This window comes from Colletotrichum siamense (genome assembly GCF_013390195.1).
Source record: "Colletotrichum siamense strain Cg363 chromosome Unknown KSG_Cg363_contig10, whole genome shotgun sequence".
Classification (NCBI taxonomy): Eukaryota; Fungi; Ascomycota; class Sordariomycetes; order Glomerellales; family Glomerellaceae; genus Colletotrichum; species Colletotrichum siamense.
The window spans coordinates 2,863,242-2,885,926 of record NW_023501023.1 but is presented as its reverse complement, the minus strand read 5'-3'; the positions used below and the strand labels follow the sequence as shown (position 1 = coordinate 2,885,926).

At 51.2% G+C, this 22,685-nt stretch overlaps 4 protein-coding genes across 4 annotated transcripts; 2 read left to right on the top strand and 2 right to left on the bottom strand.

The window, feature by feature from the left end:
• Positions 1-55: 55 nt before the first annotated feature.
• Positions 56-797, top strand: CGCS363_v014659 (uncharacterized protein; the record flags this gene model as incomplete). The annotated part of the gene is made up of 2 exons (XM_036646508.1): positions 56-279; positions 329-797. 2 exons carry the CDS (start codon positions 56-58, stop codon positions 795-797), a joined length of 693 nt encoding a protein of 230 aa, XP_036488507.1.
• Positions 798-2,754: 1,957 nt separating this feature from the next.
• CGCS363_v014658 (uncharacterized protein) lies at positions 2,755-4,448 on the bottom strand (the record flags this gene model as incomplete). Its single annotated transcript, XM_036646507.1, has 3 exons — positions 2,755-3,426; positions 3,476-3,726; positions 4,163-4,448. 3 exons carry the CDS (start codon positions 4,446-4,448, stop codon positions 2,755-2,757), a joined length of 1,209 nt encoding a protein of 402 aa, XP_036488169.1.
• A 10,175-nt stretch (positions 4,449-14,623) lies between these two features.
• On the bottom strand, positions 14,624-16,852 carry ftsH-1 (ATP-dependent zinc metalloprotease FtsH; the record flags this gene model as incomplete). Its single annotated transcript, XM_036646506.1, has 6 exons — positions 14,624-14,761; positions 14,844-15,499; positions 15,568-16,336; positions 16,401-16,614; positions 16,699-16,707; positions 16,767-16,852. The coding sequence occupies 6 exons, from the start codon at positions 16,850-16,852 to the stop codon at positions 14,624-14,626; spliced, it is 1,872 nt and encodes a 623-aa protein (XP_036488338.1).
• Positions 16,853-17,744: 892 nt separating this feature from the next.
• Positions 17,745-22,331, top strand: CGCS363_v014656 (Vegetative incompatibility protein HET-E-1; the record flags this gene model as incomplete). Its single annotated transcript, XM_036646505.1, has 7 exons — positions 17,745-18,049; positions 18,110-18,198; positions 18,257-19,090; positions 19,153-19,354; positions 19,426-20,412; positions 20,476-21,443; positions 21,493-22,331. The coding sequence occupies 7 exons, from the start codon at positions 17,745-17,747 to the stop codon at positions 22,329-22,331; spliced, it is 4,224 nt and encodes a 1,407-aa protein (XP_036488060.1).
• Between the last annotated feature and the right edge of the window lie 354 nt (positions 22,332-22,685).

The following is a 22,685-nucleotide window of genomic DNA, read 5'->3' as shown; positions in this document are numbered from 1 at the left end:
GTCCCATATCATTTTTGAAGTAATCTCATTAAAAGAAATCCAAATAAAAGACAACATGGGCTTCACCGAATTTTCCTACTTCGCCTCCAAATCCGGCGCCCCCTTCCCGGACCCCGACACCCCGGAGGGCAAGGACATCAAGCACATGCTCGAGACCGCCGTCGCTCAGCCCGGCGCGGGGCGGATCTACTGGGGCCACGCGGTCGAGAAGCCGTACCAGCAGTGGCTGTTTTTGGACTGGGATAGCGTCGAGGAGCATCTTGCGTACCGCACAACGCCGTCAGTCGCTTGTCTGTGTTTACAAAATGGTGTACTGATGCGTTCACAGGGAACACGACGTCGTCGCCAAAAGCATGTCATCCTACCTCGACTGGAAGGACGGCTACATCAAGCACATTGTCACCAAGCCCTGGCCGCCTACGATCCTCGCCGAGGCGCCCGTTACTGAGGTGCTGACGCTTTTCTTCCCCGCGGAGCTGGATGAGGCTGCCAAGGAAGAGTTGAGTAAGCAGCTTGAAGTGTTCAAGGTGAAAGCACTTGATACGTCGCCTGATTTCAAGGGTATCGCGTATGGATGGAGCAAGGAGAATGATGTACCCGTCACGGGCGAGGATGGCAAGACGGGGAATTTGTTGGTGGCTTTTATTGGGTGGCCTAGTGTTGAGGCGCATCAGAAGTTCAGGGACACGGAGGCTTTCAAGGTGAATATTGGGCTGTTGAGGGGGATGAAGGGGGTTGTTAAGTTGGGCGTTTTTCATGTAGCTTGCAGGAGTCTATCGTCTACGGAGAAGAAGTAAGAGGGTTGGGTCGTTCTCTCCAGATCTCTCTTCTGATATCATGGCTGTCTCGTCGTTACCTAATGTCAACTTCGCTCGCTGTCACCATGATTGGTATACGGAGATTGGTCGCTTGACATGCGTTGTACACTGGTTGAAAGGGCCAAAGGCTTCACCCAGTAGTGGCAGTATTCCCCCTCAGCTAATCACAGAGATGGCGGGCAACGCCTTGGGGTCGACATTCTCACGATACTGAAAGCGACCAGATAGCCTATGCTTTCCCTTGAGACTGTTTATCCTACAAAACTCTCCGCCTCGTATAAAACCCCAATTCCCCCCATATCAGTATCTCTAGACCCAATCAGTTCGTTACTGGCAATGGCCTGACATTGCTTGCAATGGAGTTGCGCTATTGAGCTGTCAGTCTTTGGGCAGATTTGTGATCTTTGGCCCCTCACGATTACGTTGACGCGCGGGTGGCTTGATCGTCGTTCATCCTCCCCGTCCTTCCAGTATTCCATTCCCAGGACATGCGATAGTCTGAGACCGAGCAAGGTTTTACCCGCCGGAGCCATCTCCGACAAGTTGAGGGCCAAAAGCGATAATGGTTATGATGATGAACAGTAGGCCAGAATGTGTAGCCAATCTCTTTCGCGGAGTCTGATTCTGTTTGGTGGCATAGTCAACCCGTGCTGTCGGAAGCCAAGGCGACACAGCATGCTGGGGCTGGTGAAAGGTGGCGTATTCGTCGCAGTACGGCGGAAACTCAGAGAACGATAAAGATGAAGAAGAGAGCCGTGAGATTGAGAGTGATCGCTCTGTAGGCGTAGGCGGGTTGGAAGATGAGCCTTCGGACCCCAGTATCGAAGCTGCCGAGGGCCCAGCAACAAGAGTAAGCTGCAAGGGTAACGGGGTGCTTTGCCCGATGGAGACTGAATCCAGTTCAACATCAATGTGCCATCCGGCAAGCTGCCCCTCACCACCAGGATCTGCTTCACCGAGATCGCATTCACCATCGCTAGTGTCGGTGCAGCTGATGTCGTCGTCTTCGTCGTCATCGTCGAATGGTTCGCCAAAGTGTGACTGTAGTATTCGGACTGACTTTTCGCAGAGCCACGGGCCCGCTGAGTATCGAGATGACCGGCCGTATGGCTCGAGTGCCTTGTAGAGGATGGTATGCTTTTCTCCGATGTACACGTACGACTTCTTCCGCAACGAGGGGCTTTCGGGACGCCTCCTCAGACGCCGTATGGACGATATGGGGTGGAGGGCGTCATCGATGGGCAGGTAATGGGCGTAGTCCTCCTCGCGGTCTAGGACATAGGCGACGGGTGTGTCCTTAAAAGACGTCAACTGTAGAGATGGTCAGCAAGACATTATCCAGTGGACGGTCAGAGGGGCAAGGGTCGTCATCAACCATGGCTATTGTCACGCGACCAACACCGTCGGGCCGCGAGGATATGATCACCCCTGGATGGTTGTAGCCTGTCCTCTCCAGGTCGGGCTTCAGGCGAGCGGTTGTTCGGTTCTTTGGTGGAACAAATACGATCTTTCCAGCCAGGGGCTCTGTCGTCTCCTCCAGGGACCGTCGCTTCTGTTGAGCTTTGGGAGGCATTGAGGGTTTCGAGAAAGGGGCGGTCGAGTTGGAATCCGGATACTTCGAGGTGTTGCTATGGCAAAGAGGATAAAGGGAAGGTATGTCATACTGCCCCTGCCAGGCGATATGCAAAGAAAATTCACTTGGTAGCATGGTGCTTGGGAGTCGAGAAAACTCTGTACGCTGTCTAATAGGTGGCTCGACAATTCAAATGAGGGCCTGATCGAACTCATCCTCAGCCTTGCTGTTGTGATCTGCCAGCCTTGTCGGATTATACAGTCATCTCTGAATGAATAACTCCATGCATACATGCTTTGATGCCGTTGAAACTCCTTTGATGCCTTTTATCTCTACATTCCTTGCTTTCCTTGTCCTCCTTGCCTACCAAAACCCGAAAGCCAACCAAAAGCCATACCAAAACAGGGCCTCCAAGCAAAGAATAGCCACGAAAATGCCGGTCATCAGACAGAAGAAGCCCTTGTCCAGCTTGGTGTTCACCTTAGCCATATCCCTCTCCTTGACTGCCATCCTTTGAATCTTGATGGCCATCCGCTCGTCGGCCTTCTCCTTCTTGGCCACCTGTCGTTGCTGCCTCTTCTCCTCGACTTTCTGCTTATACTCTGCCTGTCGTTGCCTCTTCCACTCGGCTTTCTGCTTACTCTCTGCCTGTCCCTGGTCCCATAAGGCCCTGCGCTTCTCCTTCTCCGCATCCTTCTCGATCTTCCGCTTCTTTCTCTCAATAACCCGCTGCTCCCTCAAGTAATCTTCTTCCTCGGTGTAGCCCATCTCTGTGACGAGGATACCGAACGACTTCGAACTAAGACTGGTGCCTTGATGCGCTCTTAGCACGTCGCGGTGGATTGTGTAAGGCCCTCCTTGTGTCATCGCGTATGCCGGTCTGTAGGCCTTGTTGCTTGAGCTAGCTCCCGCCAAATGGAGCTGTAGTCCCGAGTCTGTGTGGGGAGGCGTCGGGGCGACGGGTAGATACTTCTCACGGAACTTCCAGTGGAAGGCCATGTCCTCCGTGATGTTTCTGCCGTTGGCCGATGTCATCTGTAGTCATGTTAGCCATATTTGAAGCCATCAGGTGGGAGTCGCATACCGTTAGAGCTCTCACAGTGCCATCGTCGCGAGGTGCATGGGACATGATCAACACAGGGTGATTATAGACCCCGGGTGACAGATCGGTGTCAAGTGAAGGGCTAATCTCCTCCTTCTTGGGCAGCCATAGGATCTTGCCCGCCAACGTTCTGCCGTAGACGGGCTTGGCGCCGCCTGGCTGGCCCTTGGATGCCATCAAGGCGAGGTTTGGAGTTGGAAAAATCGTCGGCGAGGCGGATGAAGCTTGCAAGGCTGATATGAATCAGCAACCCCGGAGGTTGTTAATTTGTGGACGTCTGCCGGCTCGCTTCAATCGGTGATGAGAGCTGTGGGCCGAGATGTGGTCGGCAAGGTGTGACAGTTGAAAGTGGGTTGGCGCAAAAACGTCGGCTGCCAGTTTGACCAACTGGAAACCACCAACCAATCAGATGCGCTCATTTTGCTGGGCTTTTGGCCTCACTGTCAAGGAAGACGACGGCACGTACAAAGGAGTGAATCGTTGCGATGATGGACCAGTGGGTGTGAAGTTGCCTTCGAGTGGCGCAATGTAAGCTTAACCATAAAATAAACATCTCGGGCTCGTAGCACTTGAGCCAACATCTAGGTTCAAAACCTTATTTGAACAATGAATGCAAGGCTTTATGGATATACAAAAGTGATTTTAGATGCTCTGACCAACCACATCAACCTGAATCAGGAGAGCATGGGCCGACCTTTCTCAATGAAGCTCCGTTCGACAGCTCTTGGCCATCATCCAGCCCGATTCCGCAAAGATTGTTGACGTGGACCTTGTAGAGCTGACCACCGCCAGGTCCTGTTGGGTCCTTCATTGCGATGGTAGTGTCGAAGGGAATGCACTTGGTGTCGACGACGGCTTGGTTGACGTTGAGAAGTTCGATCGAGCATGCGTCCTGTCGGGCCAAGGCGAAGCCGGCGAAAAGCGCCGCGGAGGCCGTGACTTGTGCAAGTCTCATGTTGAAAAACCCGAGAATTGAAGATTGATTTCTCAGGTCGTTCGAAGTCCCTTGATCTCAATGAATATGAAAGGCTGATATGGAGGAAACGAGCAGGCCAAACCGTGACACTTGCTGCTCAACCGATCGATTAGATGAAGGTGAAGAGTGGCAGTAATTCTACTGAAAACTTTAGGAAGGGGATGCCGAGCTGCGGTGTATATACACAGGCTTTAAAATAGTGAACTTTTGGTAACATGACTCAAGATACTCAGCTTCCCCATTGATTTTCACGACTCGATCCAGACCGTATCACGGCTTGGCCGAACCATTCCCTCGGAGCTGTGGGTCCATGCGCTGGGATCTAGAGTAATCTGTAGCAGAAACCCTCCGGCTCGCGAGACGCGTGCGTACAGACCAAGCGGAGAATATGTCATCTCCCCGACCGGAACTTGGTGCCGGGCACATGATCCTGGCAAATGAGTGTGAGCGCTGGCGACAGAACGATGGAAGCAATCTACAAGCAGCTTCGGGCGCACTATTGGCTTTATTGAGGTGATGGGAAATATTGACAGCCTTGCGAATGTTCAAGTACCATTCATTTCTGAAGTTGACGCATGACCTTGCGGCCTGATTTCAGGAGTCCTCGGCTTCTTCAGCTTTCACGTCAAACCAGCCTAACGAACTCTATTATAATCATCGTGTCAGTGCCATCCATGTTCATCTGTTGTTCTTCCTAAGTCCCTGTTCATTCAGACGATCGCCAGCCTCCCAGTTTCTGCATTGTGTAGTACTGGGCAAGTGAAATGTTCCTGTTCAATATCGTGCTGAAATTGCTACCCGAGGTGCTGTCACATCTCCAGGACAAGTTAGTTGAATATATCTTGGTGCGATTTCCAACCCAAAATTGACCCATCTCTCTTGAAATATTTTCTGCCGTTATCCGTATAATCTATGCGTGCAAACTATCCGAGCGAAAGATGATGACACATTGCAAATACCACCGAGATAAAAGCGTTCAGAGGTGTTTCCCCAACGCAGCAGAGCAAACGAACAACAATGCCTCCCTGGACGTTCAAACGGCAGAAATATGACACATCATACAGATCAGACGGGAGGCGATGATAGATTTTGAACAGCGCAAGTTGTTCACACTGGCGGGGCTCACATCGCAAGCGGGCGGAGTTCCCAATCGAGAAGTCCGATGGGCAGCACAGAGTCCACCCTCGGAGATGGGCCGCTCAGAGAGACCTCATTCTCAATGTAGATGCTGATTAAGCGGCGAAAAGCAGCCGCACATAGAGTAAGATCAACCTGGAGCCAGGGTAAGTAGAGACACTTCCCTGCCAGCTGGAGATAATGGATCACATTGAGCTTTGGCCAGTCAAGCCGCCCAAGTTTTCCTCTTGTAAACTGTTTAGGAACTCGTGTAAGCGACAGCCCTTTCTGGTCTGAGCCTCTAAGGCTCCTGAATCGCGAGGTTTGATGTGGGAGCCGGAATGAGGCTCCACAGATAGACAACGAGTCCAATGCCTACAAGCCTACATGTAGACTGTCTACAAGATGGTGTTACAACTGGTATCGCCCGTGTGGCCCCTGTCGTGATTATTTGCATAAGAAGTCTTCACATTCCATGTGTGAAGTCAGCATGCTGTTCTCGCGCTTGCCTTGATATCCCGAAAAGCATACGAGCTTCAAAACGACAGTACAGGAAATGACTCAGTTCGCAACGCCAATTCATTACACCGGCATATCGATTCCGCAGCGTCGTTTGCTGGTACTCATTCTCAACGTTGTTACGACAGCTCCGCTACTTTGGGCGTATTTCCCCAGTTGCACTCAACCAAGGGCCGGCCTTCTCGACATTCTCATTCTAATCTGTGCTACGATTTGTGTTCCATGGCCAGTCGTCACGTTCTAGAATACGTTGATCGGACTCTGCATCGTTGCCTTTGGCAAAGCCAGCAAGTCCATCTACCCCTACTTCGAAGCCGACGGCCCCGTCCCAGAACTTGCTTCCAGGACAGCTCTGACCATCTTCATGCGAAATGAGGACCCGGAGCCAGTTTTCAACCACCTTGAGGCTATGCACGAAAGCCTACGCCGGGTCAACCGTCTTCAAAATTTCCGTTTTGTTTTTCTTAGCGACACCACCGTTCCAGATGTTGCGCAAAAAGAAGAAGAGGGTTTCTCTCGCATTCGACAAAGTCTCGGGCTGGGTATGTTTAGCGACCCAATGTACCGCCGCCGAGAAAAGAACATTGGCTTCAAGGCAGGAAACATCAAGGACTATCTCGATAAGCACTCGGAGGGTGACAATTTCTTTGTCCCACTTGATTCCGACAGCGCCATGAGCGGAGAACCCCTCACCCGTTTGGTGTTCAGCATGGGAAAGCACCCCCAGATTGGGCTGTTGCAAACCTTAGTCGTGGGCATGCCGGCTGTTAGTGCTTTTACTCGCATATACCAGTTTGGACTCCGTCATAGCCTGCGTGCATACAATACGGGTTTCAGCTGGTGGGCCGCCGACTGCACGCTGTACTGGGGCCACAATGCCATCATCCGCAAAAAGGCATTTCATGAGAACTGTATGTTGCCAAAATTGCCGGGAGGGCCACCACTGGGCGGCTACATTCTAAGTCACGACCTCATGGAGGCCATGTTCATGCGTCGGGCTGGCTATGAAGCCAGGCTCCTCCCCATCGAGACCGAAAGCTACGAAACCAATTCGCCCACCTTCCTCGACTATCTCCGGCGGGAATTGCGCTGGTGCCAAGGCACAATGTAGTACTGGTTTTCATTGAACGAGCCCGGCCTGAAATCTATCATCCGCTTCCAGCTCTGCCAGACCAGCGCCACTTAAGTGTCTCAGGCTTGCTGGGTTGTCATGAGCTTGGCCCACATTTAAAATGTTGCGTTTGGTGGAATTGAACAGAAACAAATCCATCTTGGCTTCATCTCACAGCCAATTCTCGCCAGAATTGGCTGCTTCCCTAAGATGACCGGCTTTTCAGACACAGCGATGACTTCCTTCAAGCGATACCTCCAGTGTGCTTTGGCCTCAGTTTGCGATTGGTATCATGTGTGCAATGGCAGTTCATGATAGGGCCCACAAAACGCAATCGATAACGTAGGCTCTGCTTTTGATAGTCACCCTCTGTCTAAGTGTGTCATCTCCTCGACCCGACAGTCTCATAATCGGGCTTCGTTTATTTAATTTACGATAGCTGAAGAGTCTAGAATGCCCGCATTTATCTCAGCACTGTTCCTTGGAAGTCCTAATAAAGTTCGCAAGTCGACATGATGGTTGGTCTGCATAGAGCATCGGTGATTCACATGGATCTTGGATAATTAGATAATTGTCAGGCTGCTCAGACATTGGAAGTCGCTTCTCCGCAGGGAATAGACTCATGCAACTTTCATATAGTGAATGAAGGGTGGTGAACTACAAGCCAAGGACAAATGAATTGAAATATTTGGCTACTTACCCAATCTTCCTTATCTGGTGATAAATTTCTCACCCGGAGTTCGTTTTCCTCTGTCAAGAGTGGCCACAAAGGGACTTGCAGCCAAGCTTGTGTACCCGTCTATTCTCCCGGTAACGACCGAACTAGGCACACATCCTATCATGTTGCCTCACGTATGCACACCATACTTGTCATTCAAGCCATCCTTGATAGCCTGCTCTAATTTCTATCTCAGTCTTGGGTCGCGTTAAAGCCAAAACCGGCATTCCCCAAGCATTCAAACAAGTAGGAGACTTAGCCCGCTCTCTACGCATTCTCCTATGAGATGGTCACTAGTTAATCTTCGCTTGAGAAGGTAACTGTTTTGGGGATTCAAACTTACGGTATGGCGTCCCTGCTTCGTGTTGTGGACCGTCACTGGGCCACCAATACCATCTCCTCCCTTCGCCCACATCCCCTTGTGCGGATTGTTGGCTGGTCCGCCTTTCCCCGCGCCACCCCTACCAAAGCCCTCCACGCCTCCGCCAAGACCGTCGCCTCCCCTTACAAACTCAAATGTTGCCTCCCCACCGCCGCCAATCCCGCCCTTAGCCAGCGATTTGTGTTCTTTGGAGCCAAGACCACCCTGGCCGAGGCCGCCGCCACCGGCGAGGACCTTGCTGTCAAATTTGACTGTGAGTGTGTCTTTTTTCTCGATGTACAAGTCGCTGAGACTGAGGCCGGGCTGTTGAAGCTCGCGTTTTCCCTTGAAGAGCTTCACTTCGCCAGGAAGATCGTAATTATTCGTAACCCAGGTTGTGAAGCCCTGAACTGTTTCGTTGGGACTTCTGGAGGCATTGAAGTCGTCCTTGTTCGAATCCTCTAATTATCCCTGCCAGTAAGTATGCGCATTTGCCTTTGCAACAGGAAAAGCCTTACGTACTTCGAATGTCGAAGATGACGCACTTAAACTCCACGAGCTCTTCGTCCATCTTTTTGAGTGCGAGCGACGTGTACTGCGGAAGAGCGGTGGGACCGGCAACTTGAGTGCAAGTTTTCAATGGAGGTGACTATGAGTGGGAATGAGTTCTCCTGGGGCCGAGGGCAACAGTAGAGACAACCAGGACAATTAAACGGACAGTCTTGATCATATCCGTATGATCAGATGCAAATATAGACGGCATATACAGCCGAGACAAGCTACACACACGGTCCGACGAAGGGTCAATTTGTAATGGATGCCTGTGTCAGCCCGAGTGTGGGCAGCCTTGCGAATTGATAAGGAGTTGTAGAAAATCTTACCATATTGAGTACCAACCTCCGGCAGCCACAGTCAGCCTGATGACTGCAATAGATGGACCGAACATATGCAGAACGATCATGTGGTTGATGCCTCTTGGAAGCCTCAGCTAATTGCCAAAGCGGGCTATGCGTGAGCATGCACATAGCTATGAAGCCAAGGAAATCTGGGCCATACACTTTACTGCTTCTCCACCCATGGCGAAAATGTAAGTAGAACAGAACAGCAAGAGGCATGGCTAAATTGCCTCTGAAACCTTACTCATACAAGTAGGGTTGGGGATAGAAAAACCTTTGTGCGCAATATTCACTCGGCTACGTTTTGACTTGGATTGCTCCTCGACGACGATGCTTTTGCTAAAGACCGGCCTCTTTATGAAATCATGCAGAGAGTGCCGCTATCGATGTACGTCTCACGTCAGATTCTGCGCCAGCGTCCTGCATGATCACCTCGTTGGGGATCGCCGATCAAATATGTCAATGGCTACGAGGCTGGGCAAAGTCGCACTAGTGCTTTTGAGTAACGAGTCAACAAGTGATGGGGTGAGAAAGATGCCTTGATCTGATGAATCTGCATCAAGCCGCATGTGGTTTGCTTGGAAGCTCCTCCATGATCAGGTCAGCCTGCTCGTGAAGAGACGACCTTCACAGATAAGCCAGACAACATTGTACCCTTTCCGACTCCTGACTGACCCTCCTTTAGGCCAGGCGACAATGGATGTCTTGATCGATATAACGGCAAAATATGAGGAAGGCTGGCTGCTGTTTATGTTTGCAAGGTCTAGCAGTCTGGGCAATCTACAAATAGCACAGCTTCCTTGCTTTTTCCCTCCTTCATTGGAAGATACGATTCCCAAGCCACCAGTCAATGTACATCCCTCTGCTAAACATAGCTACGCCCCGATCAGTCCAAGAGACTACCCGGCGATTAGGCTCAACCACGGCTACTTTCGGCTTGGCCCGTCACAATAGTGTCGATGGCCTTTCGAATCGAGGCCAAATGCCCTTGACACGAAGGGGGGTTTTCATCGACCATTCGTACCAACAACAATATGTGAAGCGGGCAAGCTCTAGTAACACGAGTGGTGGTGTCATAACGAGTGTCGTACTCTCCATCGCCTTTCTAGCACTGTTAGCTATCCTCTGCCGATATTATGGCCTCTCTAGGATGTCTTGGTGTTTGCATCATCGCTCCAGAACTCCTCGGCCTAGGATGCACCATCAGCAGCAATCCCAACCCAGCAACCACAGACGACGGAGGAAAACAGGCCAGAACATCCGTCACGTCAGGGACAGCCGCTATATCAGGGACAATCGCCATATAAGGGATAGCCGCCGTGTCAACGAGAAAATCATTCTCAACCAGAATTTTGCGAAAGGTCGTGGCCAAGGTCGGCGCGGCCGCTCAGGGACTCGAGGTGGCCATGGAACCCGCGGCGGCAGCGGTCGGGCTTATGAGCATAATAATGTTGACGCTCTTGAGGGCTCCGGCGGGTTGGGCGGAGGGGGACGCGGAGGAGGTGCACAGCTTGGGGTCCAAAACGCCGCAAATGATGAAGGTGCTGCACCTTATCGAGGCAGCTATGGCATAGGTGGGCATGGACAGGGCGGACATGGACAAGGCGGGCGAGGCGGCTCGGGCGGTATAGGCGGGGCAGGAGGTGTCGGTGGTACCGGCGGCAACGGCGGGGATGGGGGGCTAGGAGGAAGCGGTCGGGCCGACGCCCAAGCCCATGCGGCAGTCATTTCTCTCTGTATGTGCTGCACATTTACCTCGCCGAAGACACACAAGCCAGCGAGACCCGACATCTTCCACAGGCCGAGTTCTGATGGATTTGGTCCCGTCCACGTGGTTCACCCGATCATTTCGCAGCCTCAATCCGATCCTCTGCCTCCTCCTCCTCCTCCTCCCCCGCTAGTAGAACCTCTGCGTCCGCCACCTGAGCCTGTGCCTCCCATTATTTACGAAGGTGGCCACGGCGAAGGCGGTGTGGGTTACGGCGGTCGCGGAGGCCGCGGAGGCTCCGGCGGTCTAGGCGGTTATGGGGGAGACGGCGGAACAGGCGGCCGAGGTGGAGAGGGAGGTCGGGGAAATGCTATGGCAAGTGCTGGGGCGCCGATATATCCATCATTAATGTGTTGTGTCTTCATTCCGACTCAGCCTAGACGATCTGAATCGCGCCGGAAACACTGAGACGCAGGCTTTGCAAGGAACGGGACTTAACGCACTCTGCACAATGCATGTGGTTGGATCCAACGGTCATTAATTCCTCCAACTTCGGTGCACATCAAGTACTCGCAGAACTGTGCCACTGGGTCTCTGCGGCCAAATCATAGGTACCCAGTTAACTAAATTGAGTGGGGCTGGGGCAGGTCAGTTACACAAGTGACACCAGGCCAGCGAACGGCATAAGCAGATTGAAGATTTTGCTCCCGCGTCTTCCATCCATCAAGCCTGCTACAGTAGAGCGGGCATCAAAGCCAACAAGCGCATACCCTCACAGACCCGAATCACAACGTAAACTCGTCAGAGGCTCTGTTCCACCACTACTGTTATATGATACGTGACTTCTTTTACTGAATTCACTCTGCTTCGATCATCCTCGGGCACCCAATTCCGAAGATGGGCTTGTCCACGTCCGACATAATCGGCCTTGTCGTTGGCGTCGTCTCGGCTGTCATAGCACTCGCAAGCGCTTTCATTGCTTATTGCACTTGGCAATATCCCAACTCACGCATTGGAAATGTCGGTGCCAACATCTCAAAGAGTCTCTCGATTCGCGGCGGGGAGGGTCGCGGTGGACATGCAACAGGGCCCGGAGCAAGGGGCGGGCCCGGAATGGGTGGATCTGCGGACGCCCACTTTATTCGGTCAAAGTTTCTGCCGGGCAGAGCTCGCCCGGATCGGAGAGAGGGGGATATTGAGGCCCAAGTGCTCCGCGGGGTTAGAGACATCAAAGTTCACGGTGGGACTGGGAGCGGCGGAGATGCTGAGGGAACTGGGGCACAGGGCGGAGCCGGGATTGGCGGTGCCGCTACGATTTCTACATAAAAAGGCCTCTTGTACGCCTTTAGTCGTACTTGAACAGTCCTGAAATTTCAATACGACCGACAGAATCTCGGATGGACAAATTCGGACACCAGAAGGCACTCCGATCAGCCTAGGTGCCAATCATGAAGTTGATGAAGAGGTCTGTTACTTGTAGCCGTGGGGAATACGGGGTGGAGCCTTAAGGATGAGAATGACTCATGATTAAGCATACTTCAGATAAAACGCCAAATCCTACACAAAATACGGAGGGACCGTTGTTTCCTTGGCCCAGCGTTGCATTCATATCAAAATGCGGGGATCCCCGGCGCATTGAGGGGAAATTATCCGTCCTGTGCTTCCGGAAGCCCGGCTAAAAGGGATGAACCGACTATGTCCCCACACTGGACTGCTGAGTCGAGAGGACTCGGAAGAAAGGTTAGGCATGAATCAAGACCACTTGGACTCCTCATGAAGGATCAGACAAACTCGCGTGTGACACCGTGTGCCCGCCGCATCAGTCGAGATAAGATGGCTGTGGACGCATACCTGCTTGTTCATCAAGTGCTTGGGCGACTTGGAACAAACATCGATCGCAAGTTGCTGCTTGTACTCGCATGTCTCATTCTGGTCATTTGCCCAGCCGACGCTCAGGCACCTCCCGATGCCTATCTGCAGACTCCAGTCCAGCGTCAGCTCGACTGGCATCGAATGGAATACTACGCCTTCATCCATTTTGGACCCAACACCTTCACCGACGAAGAATGGGGCAGGAGTCAGCAGCCCCCCGACGTCTTCAACCCGACAGCGCTGGACACGGACCAATGGGCCAAGTCGTTCGCCGACGCGGGCATGTCCGGCATGATCTTGACAGCGAAGCACCATGACGGCATGGCGCTGTGGAACACCTCTACCACAACCTACAAGATTGCAAATGGCGGCTGGGCCAAGAACCGCTCCGCAGCTGGGTTGGAGGCTGACGTGGTCCGTATGGCTGCCGCCTCGGCGAAGAAGTACGGTCTCAAGTTCGGCGTGTACTTGTCACCATGGGACATCCACCGCGACCCATCTATGCCGAAGCCTTTGCTCACTGGCACCATTTACGACGAGCCGCAAATCTTCGGCGATAACAACGATGGGGACTACAATGATCTCTATCGCCGCCAGCTCACAGAGCTGGTGAACATGACTCTGACAGACGGCAGCTCTGTATCGCTCTTCGAGATCTGGCTTGACGGCGCCAGCGGCTCTAGCACCGTCCAGACCTTCGACTGGACAGGCTTCCGCGACATCATCCGTACGCATCAACCCTCAGCGATCATGTGGGGTCACCAAGGTGTGGACGCTCGATGGGTGGGCAATGAGGACGGCGTGACAGTGCCCACTAACTGGCACACCATCAGCCGGACGCAGGACCAAGAGCGCCTCAGCGAGGCAGATCTGCAAACAGGCCTCCGTGATGGATTGTACTGGACCCCGGCTGAGGCTGACGCTCGAGTTCGGACGGGTTGGTTCTGGCATGCCAGCGAACAGCCCAAGTCGGGACAACAGCTCTTGGACATGTACTTCCAGTCCGTGGGGCGAAGCGTAAGCCTTCTTCTTGACGTGCCGCCGGACACCACAGGGCAGATAACTAAGGAGGACAACGATGCCCTAATGGAGTTCAAGCGTCTCAGAGACAGCTTTCTTGGCCGCAACCTAGTCACTCCCGATTCAAAAGTCACGGCCAGCAGTGTCAGAGGCGGGAACAATTCTACATTTGGGCCTGCAAATGTCCTGAGCTCCTCGACTTACACATACTGGAGCATGAATGACGAGGAGCGTACAGGCTGGGTGGAAGTTGATCTTGGTGCCACGGCTCGCGTCGATGCGTTCATTATTCAGGAGCATGTCGCGCTGGGCCAGCGGGTAGGCGGATATGCCATCGATTGCATGATGGATGGAGCATTCGAGAATGTTCTCAACGGCACGTCCCTGGGCTATAAACGCATCGATAAGCTCGGTGGCGCGATGGATACCAGCCGAATTCGACTTCGGATTACACAGGCAAATGCGGTGCCCCTCATACAAAGCATCCAGGTGCTCTGCACCAATTTGTAAGTTGTAGAACGTCTAGGCGAGACATCACAGTGTATATAGTTCTTGTCCCCTCCTGGCTGGCTTTCCATAATTGTTTAATTGTCAGATCTACGTAAAACGACTAACGCGAAGGGAATGCTGGAAGTGCAAATTTGTTACCCACTAGAAACCGGATTGAAGTATCATCAATGATGTCAGATGGACACGAGCGCTAGAACGGAGAAGCTGACATTTAGTATTGACGCTAAAATTGATTCTCCTCTTAAACAGCGGTATCGCAACAATAAAATGCAAAGACGACTTTGGTGCACCTCTCGACAGCTTCGATCCTTAGGAATATTCATCTAAGCTCCGTTCAGCCCCGCTTGCTTGACATGTACGTCCGAGTTGGTGGCATTGAGAACAAGTTTGATGTGAGATATTGAAAACACTTCACCCTTGTCCTTGGCCACGATTCTGGCGCTATTAAGTATGTTTTTGATCTTACGAGATTAGCAAAGGTCAAGGCACACATCATGTTTGCATTTGCATTAGAAATTGATACCTTACCTTTCTTCCATTTACCTCCAGCTTAGATAGCCAGGAAATGTCTTCCTCAGTGACACCGACCGTAGCACCCTTGTACATGTCTTTCAGTCTTCTCAAAAACATTGACCATATCTGTTTTCTCGCAGCCTCATCGAGCTCAGGGTACTCGTGTGAGATGTGAACTCTGCTCTCAAACGCAGTATCAAAATCCGTGATACGATTGGTTGTTAGTATGAGTATCCCCTGGTAGTACTCCAGTTGTCGGAGAAAAATGCTGACGAGTGCATTTCGTTGAATATCATAAGCTTCTCTTTGCTGGAGAAAGACGTCGGCCTCATCAATCAGTAACACTGCATTCCACTTGTGTGACTGCTCAAGGATCTCGCTAAGTCGTTTGTCAACCGTTATGGGATCAATGCCAAGGTCCCCAGCAGAGACACTGTACAGAGGGCGTTTGGTGATCTCAGCCACCGCTTCGGCTGTTAACGTCTTGCCGCTTCCTGGAGGTCCACTGAACAGGCATACGATTCCTTTGCCCTTGCCAGAGATAATGTCGTCGAATCCATCGTCCTGCGAAGAGTGTTGCTTCACCATCGAACGAACTAGAGTTTTCGTTGGCGTATCGAGAACAAGGTCTTTGAACGCCTGATCATCCCAATTGATATCAGAGAGACGAGATGTGGCGAAGCCTCCTGTTTGGATTTGGATTAGCTCAGGTTCAATTCAACTGCCTGTTTCTCATCTCCAAACGATCACATACCCCATTTCTTGTTGCCAAAGCAAAATCCGAATGCGACTGGTGAGCAGGTCATAAGCTGCTCATCCGTCAATTCTTCCCGCGAGAGCCCTCTGTGGACTTCGGGCATGAACTCTAGATTCGGGTTGAATGACCGGAAGCCGGCAGGATCGATCATGGTCCGACCCTGGGAGGCAAACTTGAAAGCGTACGCTTCCCGGCGAGAATCACGTTTCTCAAACATGGCCGGCCCACTCGTCTCCATTACGCGAGGTTCGTTGAGCGCCACGAAACGACGTCCGTAGCGCAAAGCCTCTGCCCGAACTGCTTCCGGGTGGGCGTGGTACTTGAGAGGAAAGATACGCAAATCTACAATCTTGCGGGTCCCGGAAAACTCCTCGATCGCCATGAGAAAAGGCTCGTAGGCCAGACCGAACTTAACACCATCGTCCACTATTATTCGGCAATTGAGCTGCCAGTACGGTGGTCTGTTGAACGTAACCACCTTCTGGATAGATCGCAGCTGAAGAAGCTGATTTTGTTCAATGAGTCGATGATACCGGTACACCAGAATATTGGGCGGGAAGATGGCCCATATGAGCTCCCATGTAATTTCGCCAGATTCAAGTAATTTAAGCAGATTACCTCTAGTCGTGGCGTGTTCTTCCTCGGCGAATTTCACTGTCTCCATCAGGTCTGCTACGAGCTCTTCGTCTGGAGGTAGGGCTTGTCTAGCCTTATCCAACGATTCCTGCAGTCCCTGTTGACTGTGAAATATTGTTTCGGGTGTGACCTGAGTAGATTGTATCAGCGACTCGGTAAAGTTTATACAATTATCGCTTGATGCCACAACTTACAACCGGAGGATTGGTCTTCAGAGATACTTCCTCGACATCTGCATTGATTTCCTGCATGACCTGGGCAACTCTCTTGGATTTGATGTCGATTTTCGTCTCAGTGTGAATTCCCTTATCGTTGATGAGCCTACGGACCATCAAAACAGCCTTCTTTCTGTTTTGCTTTCCGATATTGGACTTCTCTGATTTTATGAGTCGGATCTGTCCCGCTCGGCTACCAGCATGAAGGGTTTCAGCTTTCCTTCGTCTGCCATCGACGCGTGATTTTGCGTTCTATTCATAGCGACAGATTACGTACACATCGAATCTGTGACTGTGTCAGTCGCCTTTGACCAATCAATTTTTTGAAGAATATTTTCAACTTACACTTCATCGTAACGTAGAATTCGGGTCTTCAACCTCGGGGCTGGGTTTGACCCGTCATTCTTGTCGTCTGCGGCAACATCACTCATCTTGCACTCAAAAGAAAAGCAAGACTGAAGTAGTCTGAATGTGTGAGAGATGTTGATTCACACTGGGGCTTAGAACGTCGCAAACTGAACAATAGAGAGCCAGGGTACTGTGGGAAAAGGTTTGCATTTATGACGGCGTCTTGGGATCCTTTACAAGCGGAGAATCAGGAAGCCCAGTAAGCAGGCATAATTTGATTTGGTGGTCGCTCGGCTGCCTCATTCTGCCTGATGTTGCCTAGCGGACCCCATCGGGGCAGGTCCAAGCCTTAATCTGACGGCCGAGAAAGGCCTGGATTCCTGATATTTGCCTGTGATTAAGACCGTGGCATGCTGCGATTGGAATGATTCTCGAAACCACTGGAGGCGTTGTCATGGGCTGCTCAGATGTGGGTTCTATGATTCTCATTCATTGGACACGACATCATGCCGTGGTTGCCTCGTGGCATAACGCCCGTACATGTAGCCTTCGGAGTGGGTGTGCTGCGGTCGGCTGAGACTTACACCCCGCAGGCGTATCGAATGAGGGGGCGGTTCATGACCCTGTAGCCGGGCTCCCTGTTCGCTTGCCTTATCAAAGCTTTTAGCGACTTAAAACTATCTGGTTCGCAAGGCTCCTCTTCGACTCCTCATCTGACACAGAAAACCTCGCCATGAAACATGACCTTTATCTGGAATGATATCCCTCCTTCAAATCGCTGATGTGTAGAGTTGCTGTAGCATCATAACGAACCTTGCAATTCGTCTTCGCCCTGGCCCCTTGGTCTGTGTCAAATGAACGAAAGGTCTGTAGCACGTCATGGACCCTTTCAGTCTCACTGTGGGAGTACTCGGGATACTCTCAGCTGTGACATCATGCCTCAAGATTGTCGGGGATCATGTAGGCCCTTCCACAATGTCGGCAGAAGAGCTTCAAATCACAACCAAAGCCTTGTACGACTTCCACGGAGCTATGAAGAACCTTGAGACGCATTTGGAGCTCAACAGACGTGATAAAGACCGGATCAAATCACTCCAACACCTCAAGCCAATAGTAGCACGATCATACGAGTCCTTGCAAGTAATTGAGGACTACATGGCTGGTTCCCGGTCGAGAAAGGTTTTTGGTGGTGTCAGGTTTGACAAAAAGCTCAAACTTTCACTCAAGTATTTGGACGACGCCGGCAAGATTTTCAATGTCGCAATTCTCATAAATACTGAGTATGTTGTACTTTTGCCACCTAAAATACCCTTTTTGAACAGCGTCTAAATCGCCATCAGAAACATCCAATTAGAAGTCGACGCGCATCTTCGGACAATTGGTGACGATGTCAAGGAGGTTCAGCAAGCTCAAAGTAGCAGTTCCCAAAGTATTTGACCTCAAAGCATGGCATTTCATACAGGTAGAAGTCGGCTAACATGATAAAGATGACGCATATCTCAGTGTCAGGGCGTGGCTCGGTGCGAAGGCCGCCAGCGATAGAAACCGCCAGATTCATGACAACAACCTATCATTACGATACAATTGTAGCGGCGAATGGCTATTCAGCCATGCCGCTTTCCAACATTGGCTTACCACCAAGGATCATAGAACGAAGCCGAAGTTCTGGCTTCGAGGCTCGCCTGGGGCTGGCAAGTCGTTGCTTTGCTCTACAGCGATAGAACATGTCCGCCAGAAGCAAGACGGAATATGCTTGTACTACTTCTACAGCTTTGATGACAATTCTGAAGTTGGTGACGGTTCTGAAACTGACCCGGATAGCAACGTGAAGGTAGTCAAAGTGAAGGCAGTCGCACTTCTTGTCGATCAGCTATTCCGGCACATATGTCGACAGGACCAAGGAGTGGCCAACTACGTGTATGACTATATCAAAACGGAGGAAATGACAATCAAGACACTTGAAGAGGTCGTTAGACTGATTCTCAGAGACGGATATCGATACGCGCAGGGGACAGGAAACCCCTTGAACACAGAGCCAATCATCCTTTACGTCTTCATCGATGGATTGGACGGAGAAAAGCACTCAAGAACAGCTGCTGACATTTTGAAGTTATTCGACAGTGCTGGACAAAGTCATGTGGCTGTGCAAAAGTATTGGGTCAGCAGTCGAGACACCACCATGCTGGATCAACACCTGGAGACATGCCCAGCCATTGTTATAGACAAACACGCGGAAACTGACATCCAGGACTTCCTGACGCAGAGTGTACGAAAGTTCGACAAGAACGCTGACAGGGGGCAAGAGGTGGTGGGCGAGCCACGTAAGGACCCATTGAAACCCATCTTTGCATGAGTGTCTCGCTAACACCGCATGCCAACTCAGTGGACGATTGGGTATTACGACAATTGAAGCGGAACTCACAGGGCAACTTTCTTTATGCAAAGCTCATGGTGGAAGGGCTCAAGAAGATGTTCAACATCGACGACGTAGTGACCTTCATCAAATCAGGAGTTCCTAATGACTTCGAAAACATCTACAGACGCATATTCGGCCAATATCAAGAGCATGAGCATAAATACATCAGGTATTATGATGGTTTCCAATCTGACGTCCGAAGGGTTGTCATATTATGCTAACGATTCATGGTCAATCTAGCCTACTCTTTTCATTCATTGGCTTCGCCAGGCGGCCACTACATCTGCATGAACTTGAGGAAGCCATGACATTGGCACTATCAGATCCTGGCAAGGGCCTTGATCCTCGAAAGGCCCCCTTCAGTTTGCAACAGTGGTTTGGACCTTTGATACAAATTCAGCATGACCCAAACGGGATGAGCAATCCTCTTTGCCGCCTCTGCCACTCTACCGTTCTTGATTTTCTCCTTGAAAATCCTGAGGTGCTTCGTGCTGGAACTTCTAGTCAAACCTCCTTTGATTATGGTATCTCTGCTTCAAGAGTAGGAGATATCTGCCTACGCTATCTCTCACTCGAAAGATACTCGACACCCTTGGAATTGCCGGTAGAGGAATGCCATGCATCACTATCTGTCCTGTTTGATGACGTCAAGAAGCATGCTTTTTTGACGTATAGCGCAAAATATTGGGATCGACACATGGAGGATTTGGAGCCGACGCAGCAAAGACGAAAAGAGCTGCACGACTTCCTCAGGTCTTCCAACTTTCAGACTTTGCTCCAGGTCCAGAGCCTTTCCGTATCGGCTCATTTTACTCAATTCAGAGTGTTTGGTGGCAGGTCCCCCTCCAGACCTATGCATCGAAGAGTGTTTCCGAGCTGGTTTGGATGGGGACTGAAGGATGAAGATCTGGCATACATCGAAGAAGCAATAATTGTGCGTTTAGACTATCGACATTTCGTCAACGAATGGGGATACTTGCTGGACCGTGGCATCTGCGAGAATGCCAATTCAGGAGAATGTCGTTTTGAGCACTTTTTTGGAGAGGTCCACAGGTGTTTGACGGGTCTTCTGGGTCCTACACACTTCATGGCCGGAATGAAGGAGAGATATGCAAGCTTCATGCTAACAACCGAGCCATTCAAGTACCACATGTCAGAGCAGCTTGTCATTGCCGATGCGCTGTCCGCGACAGCATCTCAGTTCATGATTCTGTCCTCGCCCTCAGAGTAAGTATCCGTAGGAGCTACAGCTCGCTTGAAGATGTTACCCGTGCTTACAGTTGGCGACAGGGGCTCAGATCAAGTTTCTCTGGACATGTGGGACCTCAAGCAACAAGGTGCTCCTCGTCCTGTTTCGACCAGCATCGTTTCCCCTGCCGGGATTGACTTGAAGTCAGATGCGACGCGGTCTGTTGCGTTTTCCCATGCTTTCACTCAGTTTTTGTTCGGAAACCGAGACAGGAGTGCCAGACTTATCTCTGAGCAGCAAGCCGCGAACCCCAGTTATGAACCTCTTTCAACAGACATTGACTCGCGTGATGGAATAGTAGTCGTTGCAACTCGCAGTGTGCACAAACACACTCGAAAACAAGCGGCGACGAACAAGAGCATCCCCGAATCTACAAAGTCGTCGGGGGACTCGGAGTCTGATTCGTCAGAAAACGAGAGCGATGATGATTCGGACGATGAATATCTCTCTAGCTCCACCGACGACAATTCAGCCGATGAAACATGCAGCGAAGGGTCCACAGATATTGATTCGGATCAATCTGAAAGCGAGAAGTCTGAGAGTGACTCGGAAGCTGATGACCAGTATTCTGAGTCGTCTGAAGAGGATGATGAAGCCAGCGATGTTGAGTCAGAGAACGAGAACGACACAGCTAAACCCGACGAATCGAAAAGAACCAGGATAGTGCTTAATTACGAGCAACCAGAAGATAACCAACTGAAACTGGATGAGGGCCTTCTAAAGAAGAAGGATGAAATTCGCCCGACATATCCAGGTATGCCAGGTCACTTCAGGGATTCGCAGGACCGAATCACTGCTGGTGTCGTCGTATATAATGTCAGTTCAGGCCAGGCTGTCCGCATGTTTCGATACGAGCATGACGCTCCTGCGATGCTTTACCACTCGCCCCCGGCGCTACATCCGACAAAATCCCTCCTCGTTTGGCCTTTAGGCGGTGGCGAAGTGTTATTCGCCGATTATGAAGAGAGGACGTACTTCACCAGGGCCGCAGTGCCTACGACAAACGATAGTGAGTTTTGTGCCAGCGACTTCCTTTACATCAACGACTGACGACGCAGCGCGGCATATCTGTATGAAGGTCCGTTTCTCGTCTTGCGGAGGACTTCTCCACATCGCCAGCGTGGAGGGCCGCGTGCCGAGGACAAGAGCTGTGACTACAACATCCGGAAATAAGAAGTCGGAGATCGTGCTGTCTCTGTTCTTGACCACCCACCGGCTCTCATTGCGTAAGACCACGCGCAGCCCACCAAAGCTGGTTCATAAGGTAAAGCTCACTCTCGGGCATTTTACTGGCCTCTCGCTTGCGAAGCTGCCTTTCACCTTCACCTGGACACCTGAGCATCTTCACTTCACTGTCAGCGGCACACAACTCAATGTGTTTCGGATCAATCTTTTACGCCCTGCTGCTCCCTCCATCCCCGTGGTTACTGTTCCCAGGCTCCCAATAATGCTTCCGATATCTGCGTCTGCTAGGCAAGTCTATTACATACCTCCAGACGCCGGAGAAGCTGGCGAAGGCTCAGAGGGGCGAGCTATCATCTTGATGGGTAGCTACGGCGCCCGTAAAGAGCCTGTCCAACTGCGGCATCGGTCAGTGTGGGCCACGCTTCGAGGTATAGGTCACGTGCCCCACAAGGAACTGCCAGACTATCCATGCCCGGCCGTGGGAATATTTGTCAAGGAACAAAGTGATCTGGGCGGCTGGGTCGCTCTAGACACGAGCGCATACAAAGATGACGACCTAGGCATAGCGGCGACAGCTGGCGGTGGACAACGTCTTGGAGACGGAAAGTTGACAAGGAAGATTGAGGTATTCAATTGGCGGGATGATATTGACTTGGAAGGGATTTGTGATTGGTGTAATACGCCGCTGTCATTCAAGTCTGGATATGCGTAAAGAGCCAGGATTTCAGAACGTAGAGACATATATCGAACTGATAGCTAGTATTAGATTATTTATAGCACGCCCATATCAATTGAGCATGTGATGGAAGGGATTGAAAGCTTTAGAGGCTCTGCACGTGGTACCGGGAGATATATTAAGTTAAGTTGTCGAAGCTGCGACATAGCAATATAGAGCCACCCGAGTATACGAATAGATTAGTCACACAGAACATGCCAGACTAGGAAGACTGAACACACATACAGCGCGGTGCATCTAGTATAGAGAATTCTACTTCTACTTGGTACTATAACTTTATAAGTTAGACAGTTTTTAGGAGATTTGGGCCGACTGAAATAGAATAAAAGT